We start from the raw sequence: 23,671 nt of genomic DNA, 5'->3' as shown, positions 1-23,671 counted from the left end.
ACGCCTTGAGGAGTGTTTTCTAGAAAACCTCGACGTATTAGATAGGTTATTCCCTTTTCTGGCTTCTTATTGAAGAGGTTCAAACCAACACGATACTGGCGCTTGCGGATGGTTTCAGATACCTTGTAATTGGGAGGAGTTTGGGTAGCGGTTACTATTATTTGTTGATGCTCATGTTGCTCGTGGTGTTCATACTGAGCAGCACTAGTGTGAGATGAAATTGCATGGTCTTCCACAGGTGCAACACCACTTACCAGAGCTGCCATGGCTGCTGAATTTTGTGCGTGTGCAAAAGCTGGATCTGATGTGTGGACAAACTGCTGTGAACTGTTGAGATTAGTACCTCGCTTCCAAGTATTCGGAGAGTTTGAGCGATCCGATCCCAAATCGCTAATGGCATTACGTTCTACAGAAGTAGCGCTCGAGTCACTGCCTGAACTCTGCACCGACGTTAGACTACCGTTTTCAGCTGATTTACAAAGGCCATTTGAACGTATTAGCGAAGGGGGCGGGGGAGTTTGTCGCATCACCATCATTTGTTGATGCATTTGGAGTTGCTGCTGCTGTGCAGCTAAATGTTGTGCATGTTGCTGAGCAGTTATTGAGGATGTTCTCTTTGGCACCTCTGGTGGAACTTTCTTTCGATCCTGCGACGAAGTTGATGAGCCGCGAGGCCTCATATAAATTTGAGCTGCCGAATAGTATGGTGTATGTGGAGAAGTCCCACTTGCATTTACCCAAGACACGTTGAGTGACGAATCCAAGTGAGAACTATTTGCCGAGCTTGCAAAACTTCCATCGTGCTGTACGGAGTGATAACTTCCACAGTAAGCTGCCATTTGTCCACCACTTAAGCTATGAGCTGCATAGTAATGGGGATCTGCTGTATGTAACAAGTTAACATGAGGATGACTTGATCCCGTTACACCGGTAGACACCGAACTTGAGACCGAAGTGTTGGAAGCGCCTAAAATATTCAAATATTTATTTAAAAATTATATTTTAAAGATATTATTAAAGCAGATGTGTTACTACCTGATTGACTGCGTGGTATTGTGCCACCATCTACGTGTCGCCGCTCTCGCATCGATAACGATCGCGTTGGAGGGGTCCTAGAGCCGGATGCCAAAGATTGGTGGCCAACACTACCGGGAGGACCTGGCATTATAGTAACGCGTGGTTGTATTTGCTGCTGAGTTCCTTGAGCGGACACTGTGTTAGATTGATTTGACTCTAATTGAGATTCGGTTTTACTACTATATGCGGAAGACATTGACGTATTAGCTACCGCTGCATCATCAACTGCTGCTGCGCCACTAACGACCATTGTGCGCCGACTTAGTCGTTTTTCTGCTTTAGCCATTGCTGTTATTGACGCAAATTTTTTTACCATCATGTAATGACGAAATGCTCTCTGAATTGTAATTGCAGCGTTTCGAGCACGTACGCCGCCGTATTTACGTTCCAGCAATTCAATTTGCTTCTCAAGCAAATCCTGTGAAAGTTCGTACCTAATACACAACGAATACACGCACACATTAAATATTTCTTTAAATTATTACAAAACAATTGTCTATCACTGCAATTGTACAATTATTCAGATATAGAAAGTTGAAGAAAAATGATCTCTAAAATTATTTTGCAACTAACAATTGTTTGCGACTGGATGGGTTATCATTGTAAAGTTTCTTTCTTTAGGTAAGGTAAATGATAAGATAATATTTATCGCACGTCAGTTGTTCATTTTGCCAAAATACATACAAAAGAAATATAAACATTCCAAGCTAGAAAAGTTTGTTGATTTTATATTATAACAAAAACACACGTTTACATATACATTCATATGTATGTATGTTATGTATAAAAGTTTATAATTTTATATGTGTGAGTACCGCTGACAGTGTTTGTAAAAAATATGAATACGTAGCGAAGTTTTGTTTATAATAATATACTAGAGCATATAAATATTGAAAATTTATATTTCTGCATTTTAATATGTATTTAAAATAATTTATTTTCTCTTAATTCAGATAAAAAAATATAATATTTTTCAAATTCAATTCGATTCCAATCGCGATACTCACTCCTATTCTGCGTTTCGATTAAATTAACGCAACGATCGAAAACAGGTATTCCTACAAAATACTGAAGAAGAAATTTCATTTACGATTGTACCTACGTTTTTGTAAATTGTTACTAATGTGACTGAGAGTTGAATAGAAATGCAAAATACCATAGTTGCCAAATGAAAAAAATCGTTTCGAATTAAAATGCAGAGTAGGGGGCGACTATATTCAAAAAGTGCTAACTCAAAAAATCTAGTTTTCAGGAGAGTAAAAAGATTTTATATAATTTTTAATTCAATAATATGTTTAAATTTATCTTACTTATTTACTTATTTATTATGAATTTTATTGAGTTTTCACATTTTGAAGAAAATTAAAATATTTATTGGTAAAATAAATATGACTACATTATCGGAACAAAATACGGAAAATTTATTTCAGACGTGGGGAATTCATTGAGGAATCATTTATCATGAAAAACTTATATTGGCTGTTGTTGATATTTTAAACTGGAAAGAAACACCTTTAAAAATTCGCGACCTATTTATGAAACTCTTCCTAATATATTCATCGATACTGTACTGCTAAACATATTCAAATTTATTGTATGACATATACATTTATGTACGTTTGTATTTGATACAAAAATTATAGAAACACCTGTACACAATTGTGTTAATAAAATGTGCTAAATTTTCCAGTTTATTCCATTTCACATTAGTTTAGCAATCGAATGTTTTTGTTAAAGGTACATGTTATACATTTATGTTATATCAGATGTACGTATGTGTAAGGTCTGTTTCTCGAATTTTATTCTTTTTATATGTTTTCAATGAAAAAAAAGTTCCCTTAAATAGTTTATATTGGACAAATGGAAATGGTGTTGATAAATGGTGTTGGTTAACCCATGAAATTCTAATAAAAAACTGAGTTTTGTGTACACATATTTTGGCAGTTACTAGTCTTACATTCAATTAGCTTTAACGCAATTTGTAAAATTACTTAAGTTATAATTCCGAGCGAACAAGCTACAACTCTATAGTTTTCAAAAAATTCTGCTCTTCACAGTAACTTAACTCATTTCCATGGAATTTAGTAAAAGAATTTTCTCTCTGTACCCTTCACATTCGTAAGAATGGTATACATAGGTTTTTTATTCCGCTTAAAATTTCCTAGTTATCTTCGGGTTCCGAATCTACAATAATTTGATCAGACATATGTACATTCGGGGAATACGCTACTTATTTTTATAAATAACTTGTACTTGGTCGTTTTTTAAAACAAAACAAAGTAGGAACAGCACGTTAAGGAAGAAGTTGGGGTTTGTTATTGACTTTAAACAAGAAATTATACACGTAGTAACGGATTAAATTGGAACGTATAAATTGGGACTTTTTTGTTTTTCATGAGATATTTTTTAAATTTGCTAAGGGACTTTTCTACTTCAAAGGTTCTTTTTGAGTTTTCTATAATAATGAACCTAGAAACATTAAATTAAGCATGTTGAACCTGATAAGGGCAGCACCTATAAAAGGGGGCTACTATTTGGTAATTTTTCGTTCTTCAGCAAGTGAGAAACATAAAAGGGGACGTTTTGCAAGTTTTTTGGCAGAGTCCAGAAATATTCATGTACGAACATTAAAATTAATACATTCGTAATAAATTCGAACAAAAATAATTGTTTAAAGAACAAGTTCCAAAGAATCGACACTCATTCTTCATAACGCTTCCTCAGAACCAGTTCCGAAGGTGACAATTTCGAATAAAAATCATTGGTCTCAACGTTAAAACAGAACGAGTACAGGCGTTCTAGAACTAATTGTGGAACTTATACAATTTTCACTTGCAAGTTTTTTTCAAAAAATAAAATATTCCATTTAGTTTCTTGACAGCATCAAAATAAATTTATAAAATAGACTCATTTGAGCAGCTGACTTTTTTTTAAATTTGCTTAATTTGTCAAAAATGTTTCTGTTTCCATTTTTGTTTTCATTTTAACGCATGTTTTTGTAAAAATTTCATTCATGAAAATCTTTAGGAAAAGAAAACTTACTGTTTTTTTAACGCATCATGGTGATGGGTACTCTTACTTTTTTTATATAACACTCTCAAGCACAAACTGAACTGTTGAATTTTTATAGATATTAATGCATTGTTTTGATGTGCTTTGTTGTGATGTTAAAATAAGTCTCTATTTTAAGAAAAATTAAAAAAAAAACCTGTGGCAAATCTCTTATAGGTATTTTTTTGGCGATAACGGTATTTAGAGTTATCTGTATCGGTATTTTAGCGGTATCGATAGTAGTGCTGAAAAGTTATTTTAGCGCTAACGATAGCTTAACGATTTATAATAAAAATAGATAATATGATTAAATTTCTAACACAAATGTATACATTTCTTAAATAAACAATTCAATTGTAACCATTTGCAAGCAATGACAAATATATATCTTTAATTTGCGCATCTAATAACTTACGCAGACTGTGTTCTGGATCGTTTCAGTACTTCGCTGCCATTACGAATTGTATTTTTTTTATTCGCATTTTGATGGTGCATTGAAGAAGGTGAAGTACCACCACTGCCTATTCCAGTCCCAACACCACTACCAGCTATAACAACAGCACCCCCATGATGGTAATGATGTTGATGGTGTCCGTGAATATGATGATGGTGGTTTTTATGATAACCATGATCATGTGTATTAATGTGATGAGCATAATGTATTCCACCTATAAATTAAAAAAGGTAAGTTTGTTGCCATATTCGTAATTATTTAAAAATTAACATTACCAGTATGAAAATTCATAGGCAATTGTTGTTGTTGCTGTTGTTGTTGATGGCACGATGCGTAGTGCTGTGGATGTTGTTGGAAGACCACAGATGGCTGGTTGTCCACTGGATAAGGTATTGAATTGGACGAATTGGTGGATGCCGAAGTGGGAACATAGTGCTGTTGTAAATAAACATATCCACCACTTTCAGAGCCAGACGTATTTGATCCAGGTATTCCAGCAATTCCATATTGAGCTGACCCACTTCGTTCAATTGGTTTTTGTGGAAAACTAAAATAAAATGAAAGATTAAAATATTTTTATATTGAAAGAACAAAAATCTGCTAAAGCACTAAGGAAATACTATAAAATATTTTTTTCGTATTTTTAGAAGAATTTTGGTCATTATTTTTGAAGACAAATTTTAGAAAGTATGATTAAATCCATTTTTAAAAAATTTAATTGAGAGTAAAATACAAGTAACCAACTAGCTAGTTTCTAGTAATGTACATAATAAGTTTTTACAAAGTGAAGGTAACAATATGTGGGTCGATACATATTTTAATAAATGGTCTTTAGTTTTAATAATTTTGATTATAGTTTATAACTTCTGTAGATAAAATTTCGCAATTAAAAATAAAATAAAATAAAATAAAATCACTTCAAAAGTTCCTCCAAATTTGCACAAATTCAGATACAATTTTTTCTTAATTATGTATGTATGTATGTATGTATGTATGTATGTATGTATGTATGTATGTATGTATGTAAATTTAATTTTGAAATCGAATCTCTTTTCTAGGTGTTAGTATATTATAATTTCACATATTATGAAATATATTGATCAATACTATGTATTAAAAAAACGTATTTAAACACAGACACTGCTTTATTTTCAACAAATAAAATATACCTTTCACCAATAATAAATCCAGATATGCATATAATCATAACTGTTTATTTATTTTATAATTTTAGTTCGTTTTAAACATTTACACTTTCAATTTAATTATTTACTCGAATTGTGTAAATGTGCAAAGTTAAGACTTTTATCACATAATATATTTCCTTTTTTTGTTATTATCTAAGTGTATTTTTTAAAAATTTCAATGAACGTAACATTAATGTTCACCTAAGCACGGTCTACAACACACTAAACAGAGCTCAAGACTTGGCTGTTTCTATCTGTGTAAATATAAGTACATTAACTCACACACTTACAAACACTTAAATCAACGTGGTAAAGTGTTAGTCGACAGGATATTCATGCATTTCTTTAGAAGTATATTCATTTACACATACGCAACTTGTTTAGGAATATAGTAGTTGTATACACACAATTCCATGTTACATTTATAAAAGGATCCTATTAAAGGATAATAAAAGATTTTTACAGTGGGACAATTGTCGGCAAATAACGAAATGTGCAATTTGAAGTTATACCAGCAACGATACTAATTTAGTAACCGGTAAAGAAGTACTATTTATACTCGATCGGTATTTTTTAAAACATATTACCCAGAATTACAAGATGAGATTCTATAGAAACTTAAATATTACAAAATCTTAATTTTAAGGGATTGTAAATTTTTTTAATATATATTTTTTCATATATGAAACAATTTTTCCAATTTCGAAGTTAAACATTTTTAAAAATAATTTAAATTCTTTCTTTAATTTTCAGAATATTTAAAATTTTGAATTTTATAAAACTCACTATCTTGTCATTTAAAATACTTTTTATTATTAAGGAAGAGTTTTTCTAAACGTAAAAATGTATTGTAAGAAATGCGAAAATCTTTTTCCAATGCCACTGTAAATAATTTTTTGGTAAAAGAATTGAGGCTGTTTGCAACAAGAAATACAAAAACAACTTTCAATCGATTTAACCTGTAGATTGTTAAAAAAAACTGCCAGGTGCATTTCTGAAATGGAGCAGGTAAAAAACAGCAAAATACACATACATATATAAATATGAACGTACATGTATGTACATACGTATTTAGCAGTTTTTCGTTTTTTTTGTTAAATGAGTTATTGGATAGTTTACGAATGGATTTAGGTCCTTTGAAATATAATACAATCGAACGTGGTTATACCGATCACATTTTTATGGTGTCATTAATATTCAAAGATATTTTCATACAAACTACTCGACGAAACAGTGTTATTTATAATCAAAGAAACCAAAAATATGCTTTCAGTAAAAACAAAAAACATAATGTATGATATAATTTCTAAAAAATACAAGTTTTAACCTTTTTTTATCACCAAAAGGCTGAAAACAGTCTTATTGTTTTAAGAAGGAAGATTTTTAATTTACATATATAGAATTTAAATGTTCCTTTTAGAATTTAATTTGTTAATTTATATTAATAATAAAAAAATAATAATTGTTTCCTAAAAACAATTTAACACAAGAAATTGTCAAATTTTTATAATTAAATAATAAAATTAAAAAATAGTAATATGAAAATATGTGCACTAACAAATCGATTCCAAAAGTTGTTCTCAAACGTGCTAATATCTTGCTTAATAGTACAAATGATGAATCTTTTTTGGATAACAGATTTCTTTTTTTTGCCATTTAGAATATTATTTAAAAATCAGACTAAAGATCAGACAAATATTTCAATATTTAATAAAATTCTAATTGAAAATAGCTACCATATAAAAGTGATATATTAATTAATAAAAATCTCATTAAAATGCTAATATCAACATAAAAAACAACACAAAAAATTCTGACAAAAAGCATTCTACCTATTTTTTGGAAAATTTGTCCATAATTCCATACAAACACCATATATCGCCATTAACTTGGACACAAATAACGTTCACATGTACAACAATACACCCATTTAAGTAAGAACTTATCGGCTGAAATATTATAATTATCTACTAATTGAACAAGTGGCCTCCGGTATGTTAGTGGTGAAGTGACAAAATTTGAAATTCTATGAAAAAAAGTTCTTTCACTGGAGGGATGTTAAGAAGTCTTTTGTAAAGATTGACATTGATTATATTTTACTAGGATACTAAATATGGATTCTAAATTAAAAATTTTAAACACTTCTGAATATCTCGTCCAAAGTTAGCCTTTTATATTTGTATTCCAACAAATAAATATTAGCTTTACAAGTAATAAAAAATAAGTCTGAAGTATTATTGTGTCTTTCCATTTCGTTTCATCATTTCATTAGTTTAATAAAGACTTTTTAGTCTTCAATTTAATAAAATATGAATGTTTTTCTAAAATAATAGAACTCAAAATCTTATTTTTGACGACTATTAATTTTTAAATCAGGGCGGACTTTATAAACAAACAAACTATGACTGTTATTGTTAATAATCGATTTCACTTGAAAACTCGCTAAAGTTATCGGCTTCATCGTTTTAATAGTGTTGGATTGTATATGGATGTATCTAAGAATATATGTATGTATCTAAGAATATATATATACTTATATATAAAATAAAGAAAACATCTGCCTATACAAGTAACTACATTAATAAAACATTCTATAAATAAATATACTACGTACTTACTTGCATTTGTATCTGTATGTATGTAGAATATAAGAACAGCTGGTAGATTTATAAGGACAAAGAAAAAAATTGAATTGAATACATACTTTCTATTCAACACTTCATACACAAATAGCCGCTAATTTGTAAATACATACATAAGAAACTACTACATATGTATACAAAGTTGTTTGTTCATTATGAATGCACGTGATTTGTCTACATATGTATGTACATACATACAATGTTGTACAAATGTACGTATATTTGTTTGTAATTATAATTAAATATAATACTTTTTTTTTAAACAAATCAACAAATCAGATAGAAATTTAATTTTTGTTTATCTAATATTAGTGAAAATATAATTTTTAGATTTTACATTTTCAAAAAAAAAAAAAAAAAATACGACTCACATTAAAAATAATAGACATATTTGAAATTGACATAGCCATTCGTAGACCTTAATTCGAAAACCCGAATTATGGGTTACGGCTAGTCTTGTAGTAAATGAGCGATATGTTCATCAGTTGCTTCAGTTACCCCCCTCAAAATATTCGCTGTTATATATGTAATATGTTGTTACCAAAATATTTTGTGATTAGTGTTGTTCGTGAGCTGGACAGTTTTCAGAAAATATCCTTGGGGGACACGAGCTTACATGTCCAATTCAATATTTTACTCAGCTTCAAAATATCTTTGTTTTGTTTTATAATTGTTCAAAAATATGTTAAGTCAGTCTATCGATGGCCGTTTGTGAGCTGGATCGGTTACAAAAAATTCCTTTTGATTTATTTTTTAAAGTTTTATGAAGCCTCGTCTAGTGGTGTTAAAATTTGTTAAATTGTGTATACATTTTATTTACATCAATGAAAAATCTAAAAAAATTTAATAATTTATATATAATATGAATATGACAATTATGAGCAAACGGTTCTTTATAATAAATAAATCATTGGACATGGCTTTAAAATCGCTTTGAAACGATAATCCACATTGGATATATTGTTTCAAAACTAACTGTTAAAAAAAGAAATAATTCAAATTTGGCCCAGTTACGAACGGCTATTGCTAGACTTACAATATTTTGGGAATCATCATTAAACAAAGCAAGATAAATTTTGCTTTTCATACCGAGTGAGTCAATCTAATGTGCATATATTAGAATATAAAGCAGTCAAAAAACATTTTAAGAAATATTTGTTCAAAATTTTAGCTTTCTAGTTCCGTTGTAAGATCCTTTTTTGCGGACAAGTAGTTTTTAAAATTTCACAATTTTTCAAATTCCGCCAACTTTCAATAGCAAGACTTTCTGATCCGATAATTTATTATCCATACATATAGATGAAACAAATATATGACTGAATAGATACGTATGTTTTATGATTGTAATTAATATGCAACAGGTGTTTCTCAAATCAACAGGAAAAGTAAAAAATATCAATAAAAACCTTCGGTCTTAAATAGGTTTAGCGACAACATTTTTGTTTATACTTTAGCCGACCTTTATTGACTGTTTACTAGTAGCTTACGGAAATTTTAAACAAATAAAAAAGTAATTGAATAACCATGAACCGAGACATGAGCTCAATGTAATTTAAAACAAAGTTCAGTAGTACATAGTCGACTCGTAAACACAAACAAAACACACACTCATACTAATATAAAAATATTAATTCCCTGTCGGATTTTTATGAGTAACTCAAACTCAAGTTAATTTTAAAAATAATCAAGCAATTGACAAACATTTAAAAAAATATTAAAAACAAAAAATAAAATAGAAACATATAAAATTAGTTAAAAAATTTAACAGTAATTGCAAATTCCTGAATAATTGGATTAACGCACCTCATTTATTTATGTTATTTATCTAATTATATAGAGCATTATTTCAGCCATTTTTGGTAAATATGGGCGACAATATATATAATATAATAATATAATACTCTGAAATTACTTTATTTTAATTGTTCAACAGTACATAATTAATAAGTATTCATTAAAATATTACATAAGATGCGATTTTCCCGACGAGTTAAATCGCAAGTACAGCTAAACTATAAGAAAGATTGATATAATTTTTTACCTGTTTAGCTTATTAAATTCCGAATTATGTAGTAAATTCCCAAAAAAATATTTTTTTTCAAATTGATTCTGTTTAGCTTATCAAAGACAGATTCGTATTTTAGTAAAATTTTTTGTTGTTGAAACTTTAGGAAAAAACATACATAAACAGGAAATATGGCTGTTTTTATACCCTACACCACTTTAGTGGGGAGGGTATATTGGGTTTGTGCTGATGTTTGTAACATACAAAAATATTCGTCCTATCTATACCCACCTTAAAGTATACCAATAGGCTTAGAATCGTTTTCTGAGTCGATTATGCGATTGTGCGCAAGGTACAGGTCGCAATTTTCAAGATAATTGGATAAAATTTGACACACACGTTTTATTTGGCCTAAGGACAACGGTTAAAATCGGTCTATTATTTCACCTAGCCTCCATAGAACAGAACCTCCCAAAAAGGGCTTCTGAGCTCATAATTATGTTAAATCTGAGTCACAACTGAGTTTTATAGAAGTCTTGATGACCCTGCGAAATTTCATAAAGATCGGGCCCATTTGACTCTAGCTCCCATACAAAGTTCCCTTCAGAAAATTACTTGAATGCCCAAAATTAACTTATAAACACAAATATCACCATGAAATTCAGCACAATAAAATATTATGTAAATATAAATATATTCACAAAATTTTAGGGAGCTTGGTCCATGTTTGCCCCTAGCTCCCATATAAAGCCTCTTTCAGAAAATTAGTTTTTCATACATAAATTGCTTAAATGTATCGAAACAGTGTAATATTGAAGATAAGTGCTTTATTATGAAAAATAAATCACATTTAATATTCATAACTGGTGTACAGTATCATATGCTCGGCCACGCCCGATTATAGTTTCTTAATTGTTTGATTATAAACACATTTTGCTGTTCTTTAACTAATGCGGCGGAAGCAAACTCATAATGATGTAACTTTTGATTAGCTGAAGTTGATATAAAGTAAGTGATTACCAGGGAAACCAAAATATGCAAATGCATGTTTTTTGTGGTACGTCGTATGGTATCGATTTGTTAGAGCATATTTTTGCATATTTGACTTTTTAGCATATTTTGATGTTTTCGCTTTTTTCGTTTTTATACTTTATTTTAAAAAAATAAAATTCTATTTTTTTATTTTTTTTTAATTTTTAGCCTATTTTACAATTTTGAAAAAAAATTCGTTATGTTATAGTTTTTTATTCAATAAAGCATTATATTTTAAATCGGACATAAAACCGAATACTTTTGATTTCATGAGACCAATCCATTTTTATAGTTTAAAAAACTAATTATTGCAATTTATGACAACACAGATTAAAAAAATTTAAAAGATTTAAAAGCTATGAATACAATTGGAAGAAATGTGTCAAACTTTGTCGTTTGAAATATGTTTTTTGGGGACCAAATGGTTTCATGTTATTTATTGGTTATCTGAACGTAAAACGGAATTCTATTATACTAATTCTTCAAACTATGAGATGAAATATTTATAAAAAAATGTTGTAGGATATAGAATATGACATTAAACATTTATTATTTCATTACAATTTCAGTCTTTTTGAGCTTTTCAATGTTAAAAAATAATAAAAAATTTTATTTTTGGAGCATATATTTTAAATTTTAAGAGCATATTTTACGGCATATTTAAAGCGCTTAAAACACTTTTTTAGAGCATGTTTTCGGTTTCCCTGGTGATTACCGACTCGTTCCTATGACCTAACATTTTTAAACAAGCACAATCAACATTAGTAAATAAGCTTTTGAGTAAATTATTACTCATTTCTGGTTAATCATAGGTTTGTTTGAAGTTAACTTAAAATCCGACTGGGATGTAGTAAATTGTTGATTCAAATGTTAATAAATAAATACTAAGTACCCTACCAGCAATTTTGTAGTCGACTATGAGAAAAATTCACTTCTAGTTTACTTTTTAAGACTGACTATAAGCTAACTACAATGTAATGCAGATCTGTCTCGAAATTTTGTATTTGGCAACGTAAAGAACCGACCTTTAAATACTAACTACAAGCTAACTTTAATGTAATGCAGAAGTGCCTCAAAATTATCTGGAGAGAATTAATTGTATTTCAACATGTTTTCTCTTGTTTCTCTATTATTATGATTTTATTTGTTAACTTTAGTAGACTGTCTATAAACGAACAACAATGCAATGCAGAAATGTTCCAAAATTTGGTATTTATTAACGTAAACAACAGAATTTTAAAGACTAGTTACAAGCTAATTATCATATAATGCGGGAGTACCCCAAAATTATCTGGAGAGTATTTTGTTTCGACATGTTTTCTCATGTTTCTTTATTATATGGAATTTTGTTTTACATCTTGTATACGTTGTGAAATTAAAGTCGGTAAATTTGAAAAATTAATCATAAAATGTTAAATATTTCAAATTCCTAAATTCTAAATTCAGCTGATTAATACTGTAAAAAGGAAAACTATTACTTGACTTTTCAGCAACTAACTTTAACTTAGTTAATAAAGAGTTACCTTTAAGCTATTTTTTTAGTAACTAGCTTTAAGCTAGTTGAAAAGTCATGCAGAGTCGGACAATTGACTACTGCGTAGAACATCGCCACGTTAAAAGTCAGTTGGCTCCATTAAAAATAATCCAAGAATCAACCATAACTAGTTGATGAAAAAGTCGGCTTTTAATGCATTTAAAGTTAGTTGAATTGCTGGCAGGGTATGTACATACATGCATACATATGTACGTACTAATATGTATTTTATTTAATACTACTACAAACAAAAAAACATTTCCAGTATGAAATTATACATCGTCGCTGCGACAATAAGCTACATATATTTTTTACATTTTTATTAATTTTTTTTATGTTATATGTCATGTCACATATGGAATTTTGTAGTGTAATAATAACAGAGCAAACAATTCTTTTAATATCATGTCAGACCTAGTGAGTAGAATAAAAAAAACTGCTAGGACGGGATTCACTGCTAAGGATAACACAGGACAACAACATTAAAAAACCAAAGACCAAAGTAAAATTTTCTAAGAATTGATCAACGCTGAACCCAAAGTAAATTTATAAAGTAGCGACATCTCTTGTTGTACAACAACATCTACAACCAACACATGTATTTTGTTTTTGGAATAATCCAAGAATGTGTCAAAATAAAATTTCCTTTAACAACAATGTGAACAAAACATAAATAAAAAATATTACTTTTAAGTTGAAAATATTAAAGATTTAATTATATTATTATATATTTTACAATTTATAACACTTTAAAACCTCTTTAAAACCACTTTTAATTCATTTTTTCAACTTTTCACAAATTTTAACAAAAAGCAAAACACAATTTAAAAATGGCGACATAAACAATGTTAAAAATTTTCAAAACAAACTTTAACAACTAATTTTATTTTTCTATAGAAACTATAGTTAAAAATAGTCAGCTGTTCAAGTGATGCTACTTTATTAATTTACTTTGGCTGAACCCTAATCTTCATTACAAGATATGCGGAAAATCTGATTTTTTAGAAAACTATATCTGGGTTATATGTGCCTTCCAGTACTTATTATCTAACCTATCAATATCAAACAGTTTTTAATCGCTGATATCTACAAAACTAAATTTTCTAAATAGATTTCTAACTGTTAATTTGGTTTTGAAAGAATTGGCTTGCGAGCTTATTTGATTATTTTTATATATGATAAAAATTATGGTGCTTCTATATGTGTAATACCAAAAATATTAAATTGCAATATTGATGAATGCTTTGAAAATCGGATGTTACCATTTGTAAGATTTCACACAAGCCCGTTATTTTGTCGAGACTTATCAGTTTGTTTAACACGGAATTGTAATTACATCTGATTAGAGTATTCAAAAACCGAAACCCGGTTTACCGGCTTTTTACCATTCAAAACCCGACCAGTTTCGAATATTTCATATTTTCAAAGTATTCGACAAAGCCGGTTTTTTAAATTACCTTATACCATAATACATATGTATATGTACAATTATATATGTTTATAAAAAGCCGGTAAAATTATGCAAATATTTAAAGATTTTCAATAAATCGAATGAAAAAAGGGCTCCAATATTTTGTTAAAAACCAAGGCGGTAAAGAGTTTAAGTTAATATCCCATGTTAAACACAGATGGAATTCATTATCATGTGATTATGGAAATGTGTAAATCATGATTTTCTAAAATTTCTTTAATACCTTTTTCATCTAAAATAGTTTTAAAAGAGTTATCTAAGGATTTTACTGAATCCTTGTAATAGGCGAAGCAATTAAATTAAATTGTTTTTCAACAATTTAAGAAAATTAAAACGTAATATGCACAATAATTGTTTTTCAAAAATTTAAGTAATATTAAAACACAATATGCACAAGAATTGTGTAACGGTTTATGGTAAGACCTAATGAACGCAGAATAAAGGTAGTTAACACCCTTATAGTTAACTTAAGTTCAAGAAAGCACCCAACTAATGACCACATTTTGAAATACTCCACCAAAGCAGAATCCAAAGAGTTTGCTGTGGAATTATATAATCGTTTATTTCCACGCAATGAGATGGATGAAGAATTAGTTGATTCTGATTTTGATTTATGTTTTGAAATTGATAATTCTACAGGTCTAATTTCCGATTTCAACAGCACAATAAGTAGTATGCAAAATCCAAGAAAGACCAGAAAACAGCATTCATCATTATATGATAATTTTATATAAATGCAACAAAAGAACGGAAAAGCTAGAAATCTTTTACATATAACTGCCTTTTAACAATCTATCCAAGTTCAACATTCAAAACAAACAAAAAAAATCGATCTCTTTATGTTAATATATTTTTTGAATTTTTTAAATGTGTTTCATTTTATTCTATATAATATAAAACCATATACATTACATAAATGCATCATAAATATTGAATTCCTTGTTAATATATAAATAAAAAAAGAAAAACCGGTTAACCGGTTTTTTTATACAAAATCGTATTCGAAACCTGTTTTTTAAAAATTGGAATTATTCGAAAACCGGTTTTTGGAAAGACCAGTTTTTTGAATACTCTACATCTGATATGGTTAAAGGGACAATCAAGAGCTTCGCTCCCTATAAAGCTGCAGGGCCGGATGGCATTTTCCCGGCACTCTTACAAATAGAAGAGGGACTGCTTCCGTACATCTGTCTCTGATATTTACTTTATTCTTGAAATTCACATATACCCCCATGAAATGGCAGGATGCAAGGGTAATATTTATACCTAAGCCAGGGAAACTTAGCTATGGGACACCTATAAGTCTTACGTCCTTCCTTATGTAAAGGGACGATCGATGATAAACGAAGTTGTCCACTACATAGGTGCATCATTTGATTGCAAACTATATACACTGGCGGATGTATTGACATCGAAGGCGCCTTCAATAACGTGTTCACTGATACTCTTATCCTCCGTAACTGGATCAACCACATGCTAAGGAATTGATGGATAAGCTGCGAGATGTACTATATAACTATCAGGAAAAAAGTATTTCGCGGTATACCACTGGGTGGCATTTTGTCATCTTCACTGTGGGTTATTACGATTAATAGCCTCCTAAGGACCCTAACCAAGAAAGGACTTAGACCTGTCTGCTATGCAGAGGATGTCGTAATACTTTTAAAGGGAAAGAATCCAAATTTCTTGTGTAGAAGAGCTGAGCAGGCTCTAATACGGCCTTAAGATGAGCTCAACCGAGAGGACTCAATGTTAACCCGGCAAAAACGGAAATATGTCTTTTCACAAGAAAGACAAAAATTTCTGCGTATACCGAACCTTGCTACCTGGGCAAGAAGATACCAGTGACAGACAAAGTACTTAGGAGCAATCCTTGACCGAAAACTAAAAATGGAGACATCACATAAAGGATGGGATCAGTAAAGCACATCGGTGCTGGGTGATATGTAGGAGAACTATAGGCATGAAATGGGGTCTTAGTCCTTATGCTTATGCTTCAATAATCTGGTGGACTGTTTTAGACAAAAAGTGCAATATCAAACTACTACAGGTCGTTTAGCGTACATGCTGCTTGTGTATAAGTGGTGCCATGTGTACTACTTTAACCAAGACTCTGGAAACGTTGCTAGATATTCTACCCATTGAAACATATTTAAGATATGAGGCGGCGCTTACAGCCGAACGGTTCTTTACTTTAGGTGAACTGGCCAAAAGCGGTTATAGGACACGTCATCAATGTATACTGGACACATTGGAAGTTCATACACAATCATCGGATATGCCTGGTTGAATACCAGATACAGAATATGTCGGAAACTTTGAAACGCTGATCCCAGATAGAATGTCTTGGCCAAGCGGAACATTAGAGTAAATACCAGTAGGAATTCGTAGGGGGATAAAGTGGGGCTGGGATTCTATATAGAAGATCCAGAAGCAGAAATATACCACCGTTTACCAAATCATAATAGAAGCTTCCAGGCAGAAGTACGAGCAATAACGGAATGCGTAAATTGGATTAGAATAAATATGGCGCCCACAGAGCTTAATATATTTATCGACAGCCAGAAGGCAATTAGGGCTATATCAGGAGATAGAACTAAATCTAAGATCGTATTGGATTGTAAGAAAGCTTTAACTGAATACTCTCCCAGAGGTAAGTTCACATCATATGGGTACCAGCCCACTCGGGAGTAGTCGGTAACGTAAGAGCGAATATAATAGCTTTAAAGCCATTGATTTGTTCTCATTTAATCCGGGCTCTACATACATAATTTCATGTTTCTGGGTTCATTATTATAGAAAACTCAAAAAGTACCTTTTGAAAAACGAAAAAGTACCAAAAAGTTCCCTTTTATGGCTTTTAACTTAAACCAGGCTCCACATACTTAATTTCATGTTTCTAGCCAATAACAACGCACTAGTTCTGCTCTCTCTCTCGCTACTTTTGCTCTGCTGCTCCCGCTCTGCCTTGTTTTTATAAACAAGAGTACAATAACAAAATTTACCGTATGATTATGTATTTGCTTTCTGCAATTTCCATTTGAGCATAAGTAAAAATTCAAAATTTTTGATGAAATTTTCAAATGTTGTTTCGGATTTTTGCTAACATCTCCGTTATTTATGGACTGATTTTTCTGATTTTAAATGGCGATCTTCCCGATAGTATGTCTAACAAAATTATTATTGAAGATTCGGATCTCGCAGATATCTGGGGTCCTCTAAAACTGATTTCAACAAACATACATACTGACAGACGAACACGGCTTAATCGACTCCGCTTTCTATAAGGAACAGAATATATATACTTTATAGGGTCGGAAAATTATATAATAGAAATTACAATCGAAATGACAAAATTATATATACCCTTCTTACGAAGGTGAAGGGTATAAACATAAATTAAATAATAAAACAGCAGTTATTTCGCATGTTTGGTTTTTAATAATATTTAAAAAATTCTCCTTCAACAATTTGAAAAGGACAATTTTCTACTCCATCTTGCATTAAAAATTAACTTTGACTTAATTTAAAAGTTTGCAGAAAAGGAAATACATGGTAATGAGAATTTAACAAAACATTATTTAGTAATAGGTATTTATACATTTCCTTACCTTACTGTAGTTACATGATGTGATGTATGGGTTTTCGTTTCTTTGTGGCGAGTCGAATAACTGACAACTGTCACGTGACGTGTTGCTGTGCGAACCACCTTACGGACGCGACTCCGACCATCACCAACGACAACAACAATCGGTGGTGGCTGTTTTTCTGAGCCATATTGGAGGAATGATTCAGAATTCGGTTTGTCATACAAATCTGTTTCTGACATAGTTCCCCAATAGCATTTGTTTTATCTTTTACAAGTTTGTCGATCTTTTTCAATACAACAGTATCTTATCTTTGGTATATATACATATTTCAAGTTCATCGATATCATAATAAATAAGTTGTTTCTCGTTTCTTTAAATGTATTGAAAATTAATTACTACAAGTAATTTCCTTATTTACATACATATATATGTATGTACATCAGTTTATATTTCATGTAGAAACAAACACGCATATAAAAAGTTTTACCTAGTTTTGTGTGAAAGCAATTTTAGTGAAAAATTGTTATATGTGTTTTTTAGAGTAATTTTAGAACCTAACAAAACTACTATAACATTTACATCAACACATTACAACTCATCAGGGTTCATTTGTCCGTTATAAACCCTTAAAAAAATAACGTACAAAATAAATCATAAAGCAGGCTAACAAAATTTGTCCGTCATTAACCTTTAAAAACGCACAGAATAAAATATTAATAACAGAGGACAACAGAATTTGCAAAAAGTCGAAAGCAAGGTATACTTATCTAGATGAGTAAGCAGCGCTTAATCTGAATATGGCCTCAGAATTTATCCATAAATGAACCTACCTTCGGTCTATTATAACATCTGAAATACGCCGATATCCAGATAGGCCAGATACGGTTTTTTTACAAGATATCTTCATAAACTAATGCTCTCCTGTAATAACAATATTGCCGCAATGTGTTGCCGCGATTTTTGCCATGCTAATGGATTCTGCAGACGCCTGGAATGTGAACAAGGCTGGACCAAAGCAACTTTAACACACTAAAACTCCAAAAGTATACTTTTCAATGACAAAGATGCACAACAACGGCAATAATAAAAGTCAAGTGAAATTGTTCGAAATTTTCTAATCGCTGTGCATATTTATGTTAAATGTAAAAATAAAACACCTTACCCATATATATATATATATATATATATATATATATATATAATATATATATATTACATACATATATATATTATATATATATATATATATATATATATATATATATATATATATATATATTATATATATATATATATATATATATATATATATTATATATATATATATATATATATATATATATATATATATGCTTTTAAAAACATATAGTACGTATGTACATATAGTATGTAAATCATAATATTTGCGTATGTGATAAAAATGTTAATATTATGTTTGTGGGTCAAATCTGCTTTTCATTAAAGCCAAGTCGGGAGAGTAAAATGTTGTCAATGCTCTCTATCTACAGAGTTGCCATAAGCATAGTTTTTATTAAGTAAAAGTGTTTTTATAAATTTACTCCTTGACTTTGAACAAAAAAATTAGTGAAATTTAACTATGCATATATTTAAGATTAATATGTTTCTGTTACGTTTACAACAAAAAACTCACACCGAAAATGATCGATAAAACTATATGTATGTTCAATAACAGATAACAATTGGTAACAACTGAAAATTAGTAACAACTTTTAGTTATTGACCAGACGCTATGTATAAGACAAAGTTTAGTATGACACATTGTTTGTAGTCCTCATTTCAAACAAAACCGAATTTCGTACTCCAAGCTTGTATAAAGGAAGGTCACTTAGTAATAAATTTTGAACTTTATTGTAAAAGAATCGCTATGTGCACAGAATAATAATTTCAGAAAGGTATGGAACACACAAATTGCTTGAAAACTTTTAAAGTTATAGCAATATGAACTGGGGATTAACATGTCTCACAGCACACAAATTCGAAATGTGACAAAAAAATGTACTTATTTTTGAGATATATTCTAACCCCTTATTCACAAACAAAATGTTTATTTTATAAACGGTTTATAAAATAGATTTTGTATGGAATTTTTGTTTTATAAACCTTTTATAAATCAAAACTTTTGTTTGTAAGACTTGTCAGCTATGGTCAAAAAAGTTTGATTTTTTTGACAGCTGTTTCTCCAATTTCATTTTTTTAAACTTTTTAGAATTTCAAAATTTTTGAAAGTTCCATGGGGATTTATAGACAACAGATAGGTGAATAAAACGGTGAAAAAATAGATCAATAATTCTTAGTTTAGCTGTACCTGCGATTTGAACTCTGCAAATTTCGGGAAAATCGATTTTTTTATAAAATTTTAGATAATACATATATAAAATATATATTCCAAATTTTATTTAACTCGGACATTCATAACCCATTAAATATGGAGTTCAAAGGATGAATTTTACAAAATTTGTGAATTCTTAGTATACCACGTCGAAATAATAATGCTCTAAATAATTAGAGGAATAACAGAGATATTACAATAAATATATATTATTTATAAAAGCTTAAGACATATAAGTAGTAGTATATAGGCGAAACTACTTGTCAAGGACCTAAGTCCCCTGTCAAAGACCTAACTGGTGAGAATGTGTTAGTAGAAGCACAAAAGTAAACACAGTTGTTCAAAAGGTACTAAATAAAAAATGTATTTTTTGGACGTTATTCTTTGTGTGTTATTAATGAAATTTTATATGGCAGTGATGAAAATATTAATTATTTATTTTTTGAAAAGATATTTTATCTCAAAACATATTATAAACACGTTTTTTTGCTATTTTTTGTTGAATTAAAAAAAGTATATAAAATACTTTTTTAATTTTCAATACTAAAATGTACAGCTTTTCATTTTTCAATTTTAATTAAAATAAATTGTCAAAGAATAAAAAATATTTTTTTTTTTCGTTTGTAAAATATAAATTATTTTTGGGATTTTAAATAAATGAAAAGTGTTGAAAAAAATAATAAACATTAACTTTAAGTGATAAGAAAAACTAATAATTGGTAATATCCTCGCAATTTTGCGAAGGAAATTTGATGTTTAGTGAGTGCGTTTAGTTCTCACAAGTTTGTTTTATTCTCTCAGAGCTCGTCTGTGTGAAGAGAATAAAAATTTTTCTTTTAAAACCCCTTTAGTTTCGCCTATATGTACTACTATATGGTTTAAGAATTAACCCTTTTTGACCACATAAAGTTTGTTTTTTAGACATATTGGATTAAAAAACGACCTTAAAAAACGTTTACATAAATTATCAGTTTCAAAAACATAATTTCTCTTTTAAAGTATAATTTTTTATACTTAATATACAAGAATTATAGAAACATAGATTGCGCATTCAGTATGTAAAAAAATGTTCGTTCTGCGCATGCACGTCATATCAGCCTAGAACTTGAGAAAAATAAAAGCAAAACATAAACAAAGTGACATTTTTGGAAAATAAAAAAATATTTCAATACAAATAAAATACATAATACAAATAAAAAAACTAATTTCGCACGCCTTGGAGTTGTTGGTGCTTTTGCAATTTTTCACAGCGCATTTCATATTTAAAGTATTTTATTTTTTTAAATTTTTACAAAATTTTTTGACGTTTTTAAAATTTTTTTAAATTTTTTTTTAGACGTCAATCACTTTATTTGCTGATGTGACGTAGCACATCGAACACCTGTTGATTTAAACCAAAAAAAACCTGCGCAATGCGTAATCTATATTTTTATAATTCTTGCTTAATATAGAACTTTTTGGTTTATTTCTGTTATTCCTTTAATCATATAGAACATTATTCAAATATCTATATAGTGTTTTTTGAATTTTTGAACTTTGGCGTTAAATTGTTCCCAAGTGCCTTAAAGGGTTAATATACCTTTTTCTCACACTATTTTAAATATCGGACTATATTCGATAAATTCCAGTAATTTTTGGTAAATATGGCCGACAAATAAATATTATTTTGATTTGGTACACTGAGAATTGCAAAATTAGACTTTTGAACTCCACAGCTTATGGGTTAAAAATGTCCGATTTTAATAAAACTTCGCATTTATATTTTATATTATCAAGACAATAATACTCGAATGGATATATTTTTGGACCATTTGGTCCACAATTTTGGGGCATTTGTACCATCTTTTTATGTAATATTATTAAAATGCGATTTTTGGCAATATTTGTAATTTTTTCTACTTTTTTCCAGAGATAAAACCAAAATTCGATATTTGGTTTGGGGTATCTAAAAATAATATTTTTTGTTACAAGAATCTGTATTTAAACGTTCCAAGTTATATTATTGGAATCATTCTTCTATCGCTAATTCAATTTATTGGAACTCAAGTATATTTTTATAATACTAGGGTCAACATTTTTCGGGGAAACTTGTCTTCTATATATTGTTTTAGATATCAGCTGTTATACGTTTTAAGTTTTTAATATATTGTGGAAGTGTACAAATCCAAAGCATGCCTCGAAGAAACGCCATTCAATATAGTGGAATCATTCTTTTTATCTACTATGATCAAAATAAACCCAAAATTTTGAACATACAGTGTTGTTGTAATGGGTAACATAATCATGAATGTTATGAGTAGTAATAACTAAAATATACTGTATAGAATGACGTTTTGTTAAGGCATGTTTTGGAGTTGTATACCGCTATGGTGTCTTGAAAATTTAAAATAAATTAGCGCTTATATCTACAATAATATATACTAGCCGACATCGTCAGAAATTATCGATCCTAGTGGTACGAAAAGGGTCTTAAGATCCATATAATTTAATTAGAAACAGAAGAACGATACCAAAAATATATCTTGGAATGTTTAAAAACAGATCCTTATAACAAAAATTATTATTTTTAGATACCTCAAGGAATCTATTAAATCCCAATATTAAATTTTGGTTTTATCTCTGGAAAAAGAGAAAAAAATGGCAAATATGGTACAAATGCCCCAAAATTATGGGCTAAAAATATATCCTTTCGGTTCATAGTAACCTCCTAAAACAATTTTGAGCAAAAATACCATTCAATTCTAATTTTAATGTTTCGTAAAATATGGTCAAACAAGAAATACTGGAAAAATTCGAATACTTTTGTGAAGTAATTTTATAGACTTTTTTTTAAAAAAATTAAATTAATTAAGGTAAATGTGAATTTTTAAAGTTTTAAAAAGCGTGATATCAAAGCTAAGGACTGTCTCGACAATTTAACAAATAAATTTATTAATTTTACATACAAAATATATTATTAAATTTGTTTTCTTTTTATATTATACCTGAATTCGAATACTTATGAGTGACACTGTATATCGGTAAAAAAAGTGAAAATAAAATACCTTTCAACACCACTAATAGTCATTTGTGGACCAAAAATACTCTAAAACAATTTAAAGCACATTTATTTAAATATTTTACTGAGATGAACATTTTTAACAGCTAGTAGAGAACTGAAGCCCCTTTCAAAAAAATATAAGTTTTTATTCTTCTCTTGTTCTGTATATTAATTCGCATCGATTGATGGTATTTTTAAGTTTTCATAACATTAAAATTGCTTCTAAAATATGTATATA

At 29.3% G+C, this 23,671-nt stretch overlaps 1 protein-coding gene across 10 annotated transcripts in view; it reads right to left on the bottom strand.

The window, feature by feature from the left end:
• Positions 1-23,671, bottom strand: part of LOC111681979 (IQ motif and SEC7 domain-containing protein 1) — a 53,887-nt gene that overhangs the window by 4,785 nt on the left and 25,431 nt on the right. For 4 of the 10 annotated variants that reach the window (XM_046953236.1, XM_046953234.1, XM_046953237.1 and 1 more), the window contains 4 exons: positions 4,858-5,129; positions 4,544-4,796; positions 1,036-1,511; positions 5-967 (listed from right to left, as the gene is read on the bottom strand). In XM_046953236.1, coding sequence (XP_046809192.1) covers positions 5-967; positions 1,036-1,511; positions 4,544-4,796; positions 4,858-5,129 — 1,964 coding nt within the window. Of the gene's footprint in view, positions 1-4; positions 968-1,035; positions 1,512-4,543; positions 4,797-4,857; positions 5,130-5,751; positions 5,874-8,387; positions 8,453-18,064; positions 18,414-23,671 lie in introns of those variants that run through there. The other 6 variants (XM_046953239.1, XM_046953238.1, XM_046953243.1 and 3 more) reach the window with 5 other exon arrangements.

This window comes from Lucilia cuprina, chromosome 5 (genome assembly GCF_022045245.1).
Source record: "Lucilia cuprina isolate Lc7/37 chromosome 5, ASM2204524v1, whole genome shotgun sequence".
NCBI classification, from domain to species: Eukaryota; Metazoa; Arthropoda; class Insecta; order Diptera; family Calliphoridae; genus Lucilia; species Lucilia cuprina.
Note: the sequence above shows the minus strand (reverse complement) of the source record. Positions and strands in the feature narration are given on the sequence as shown.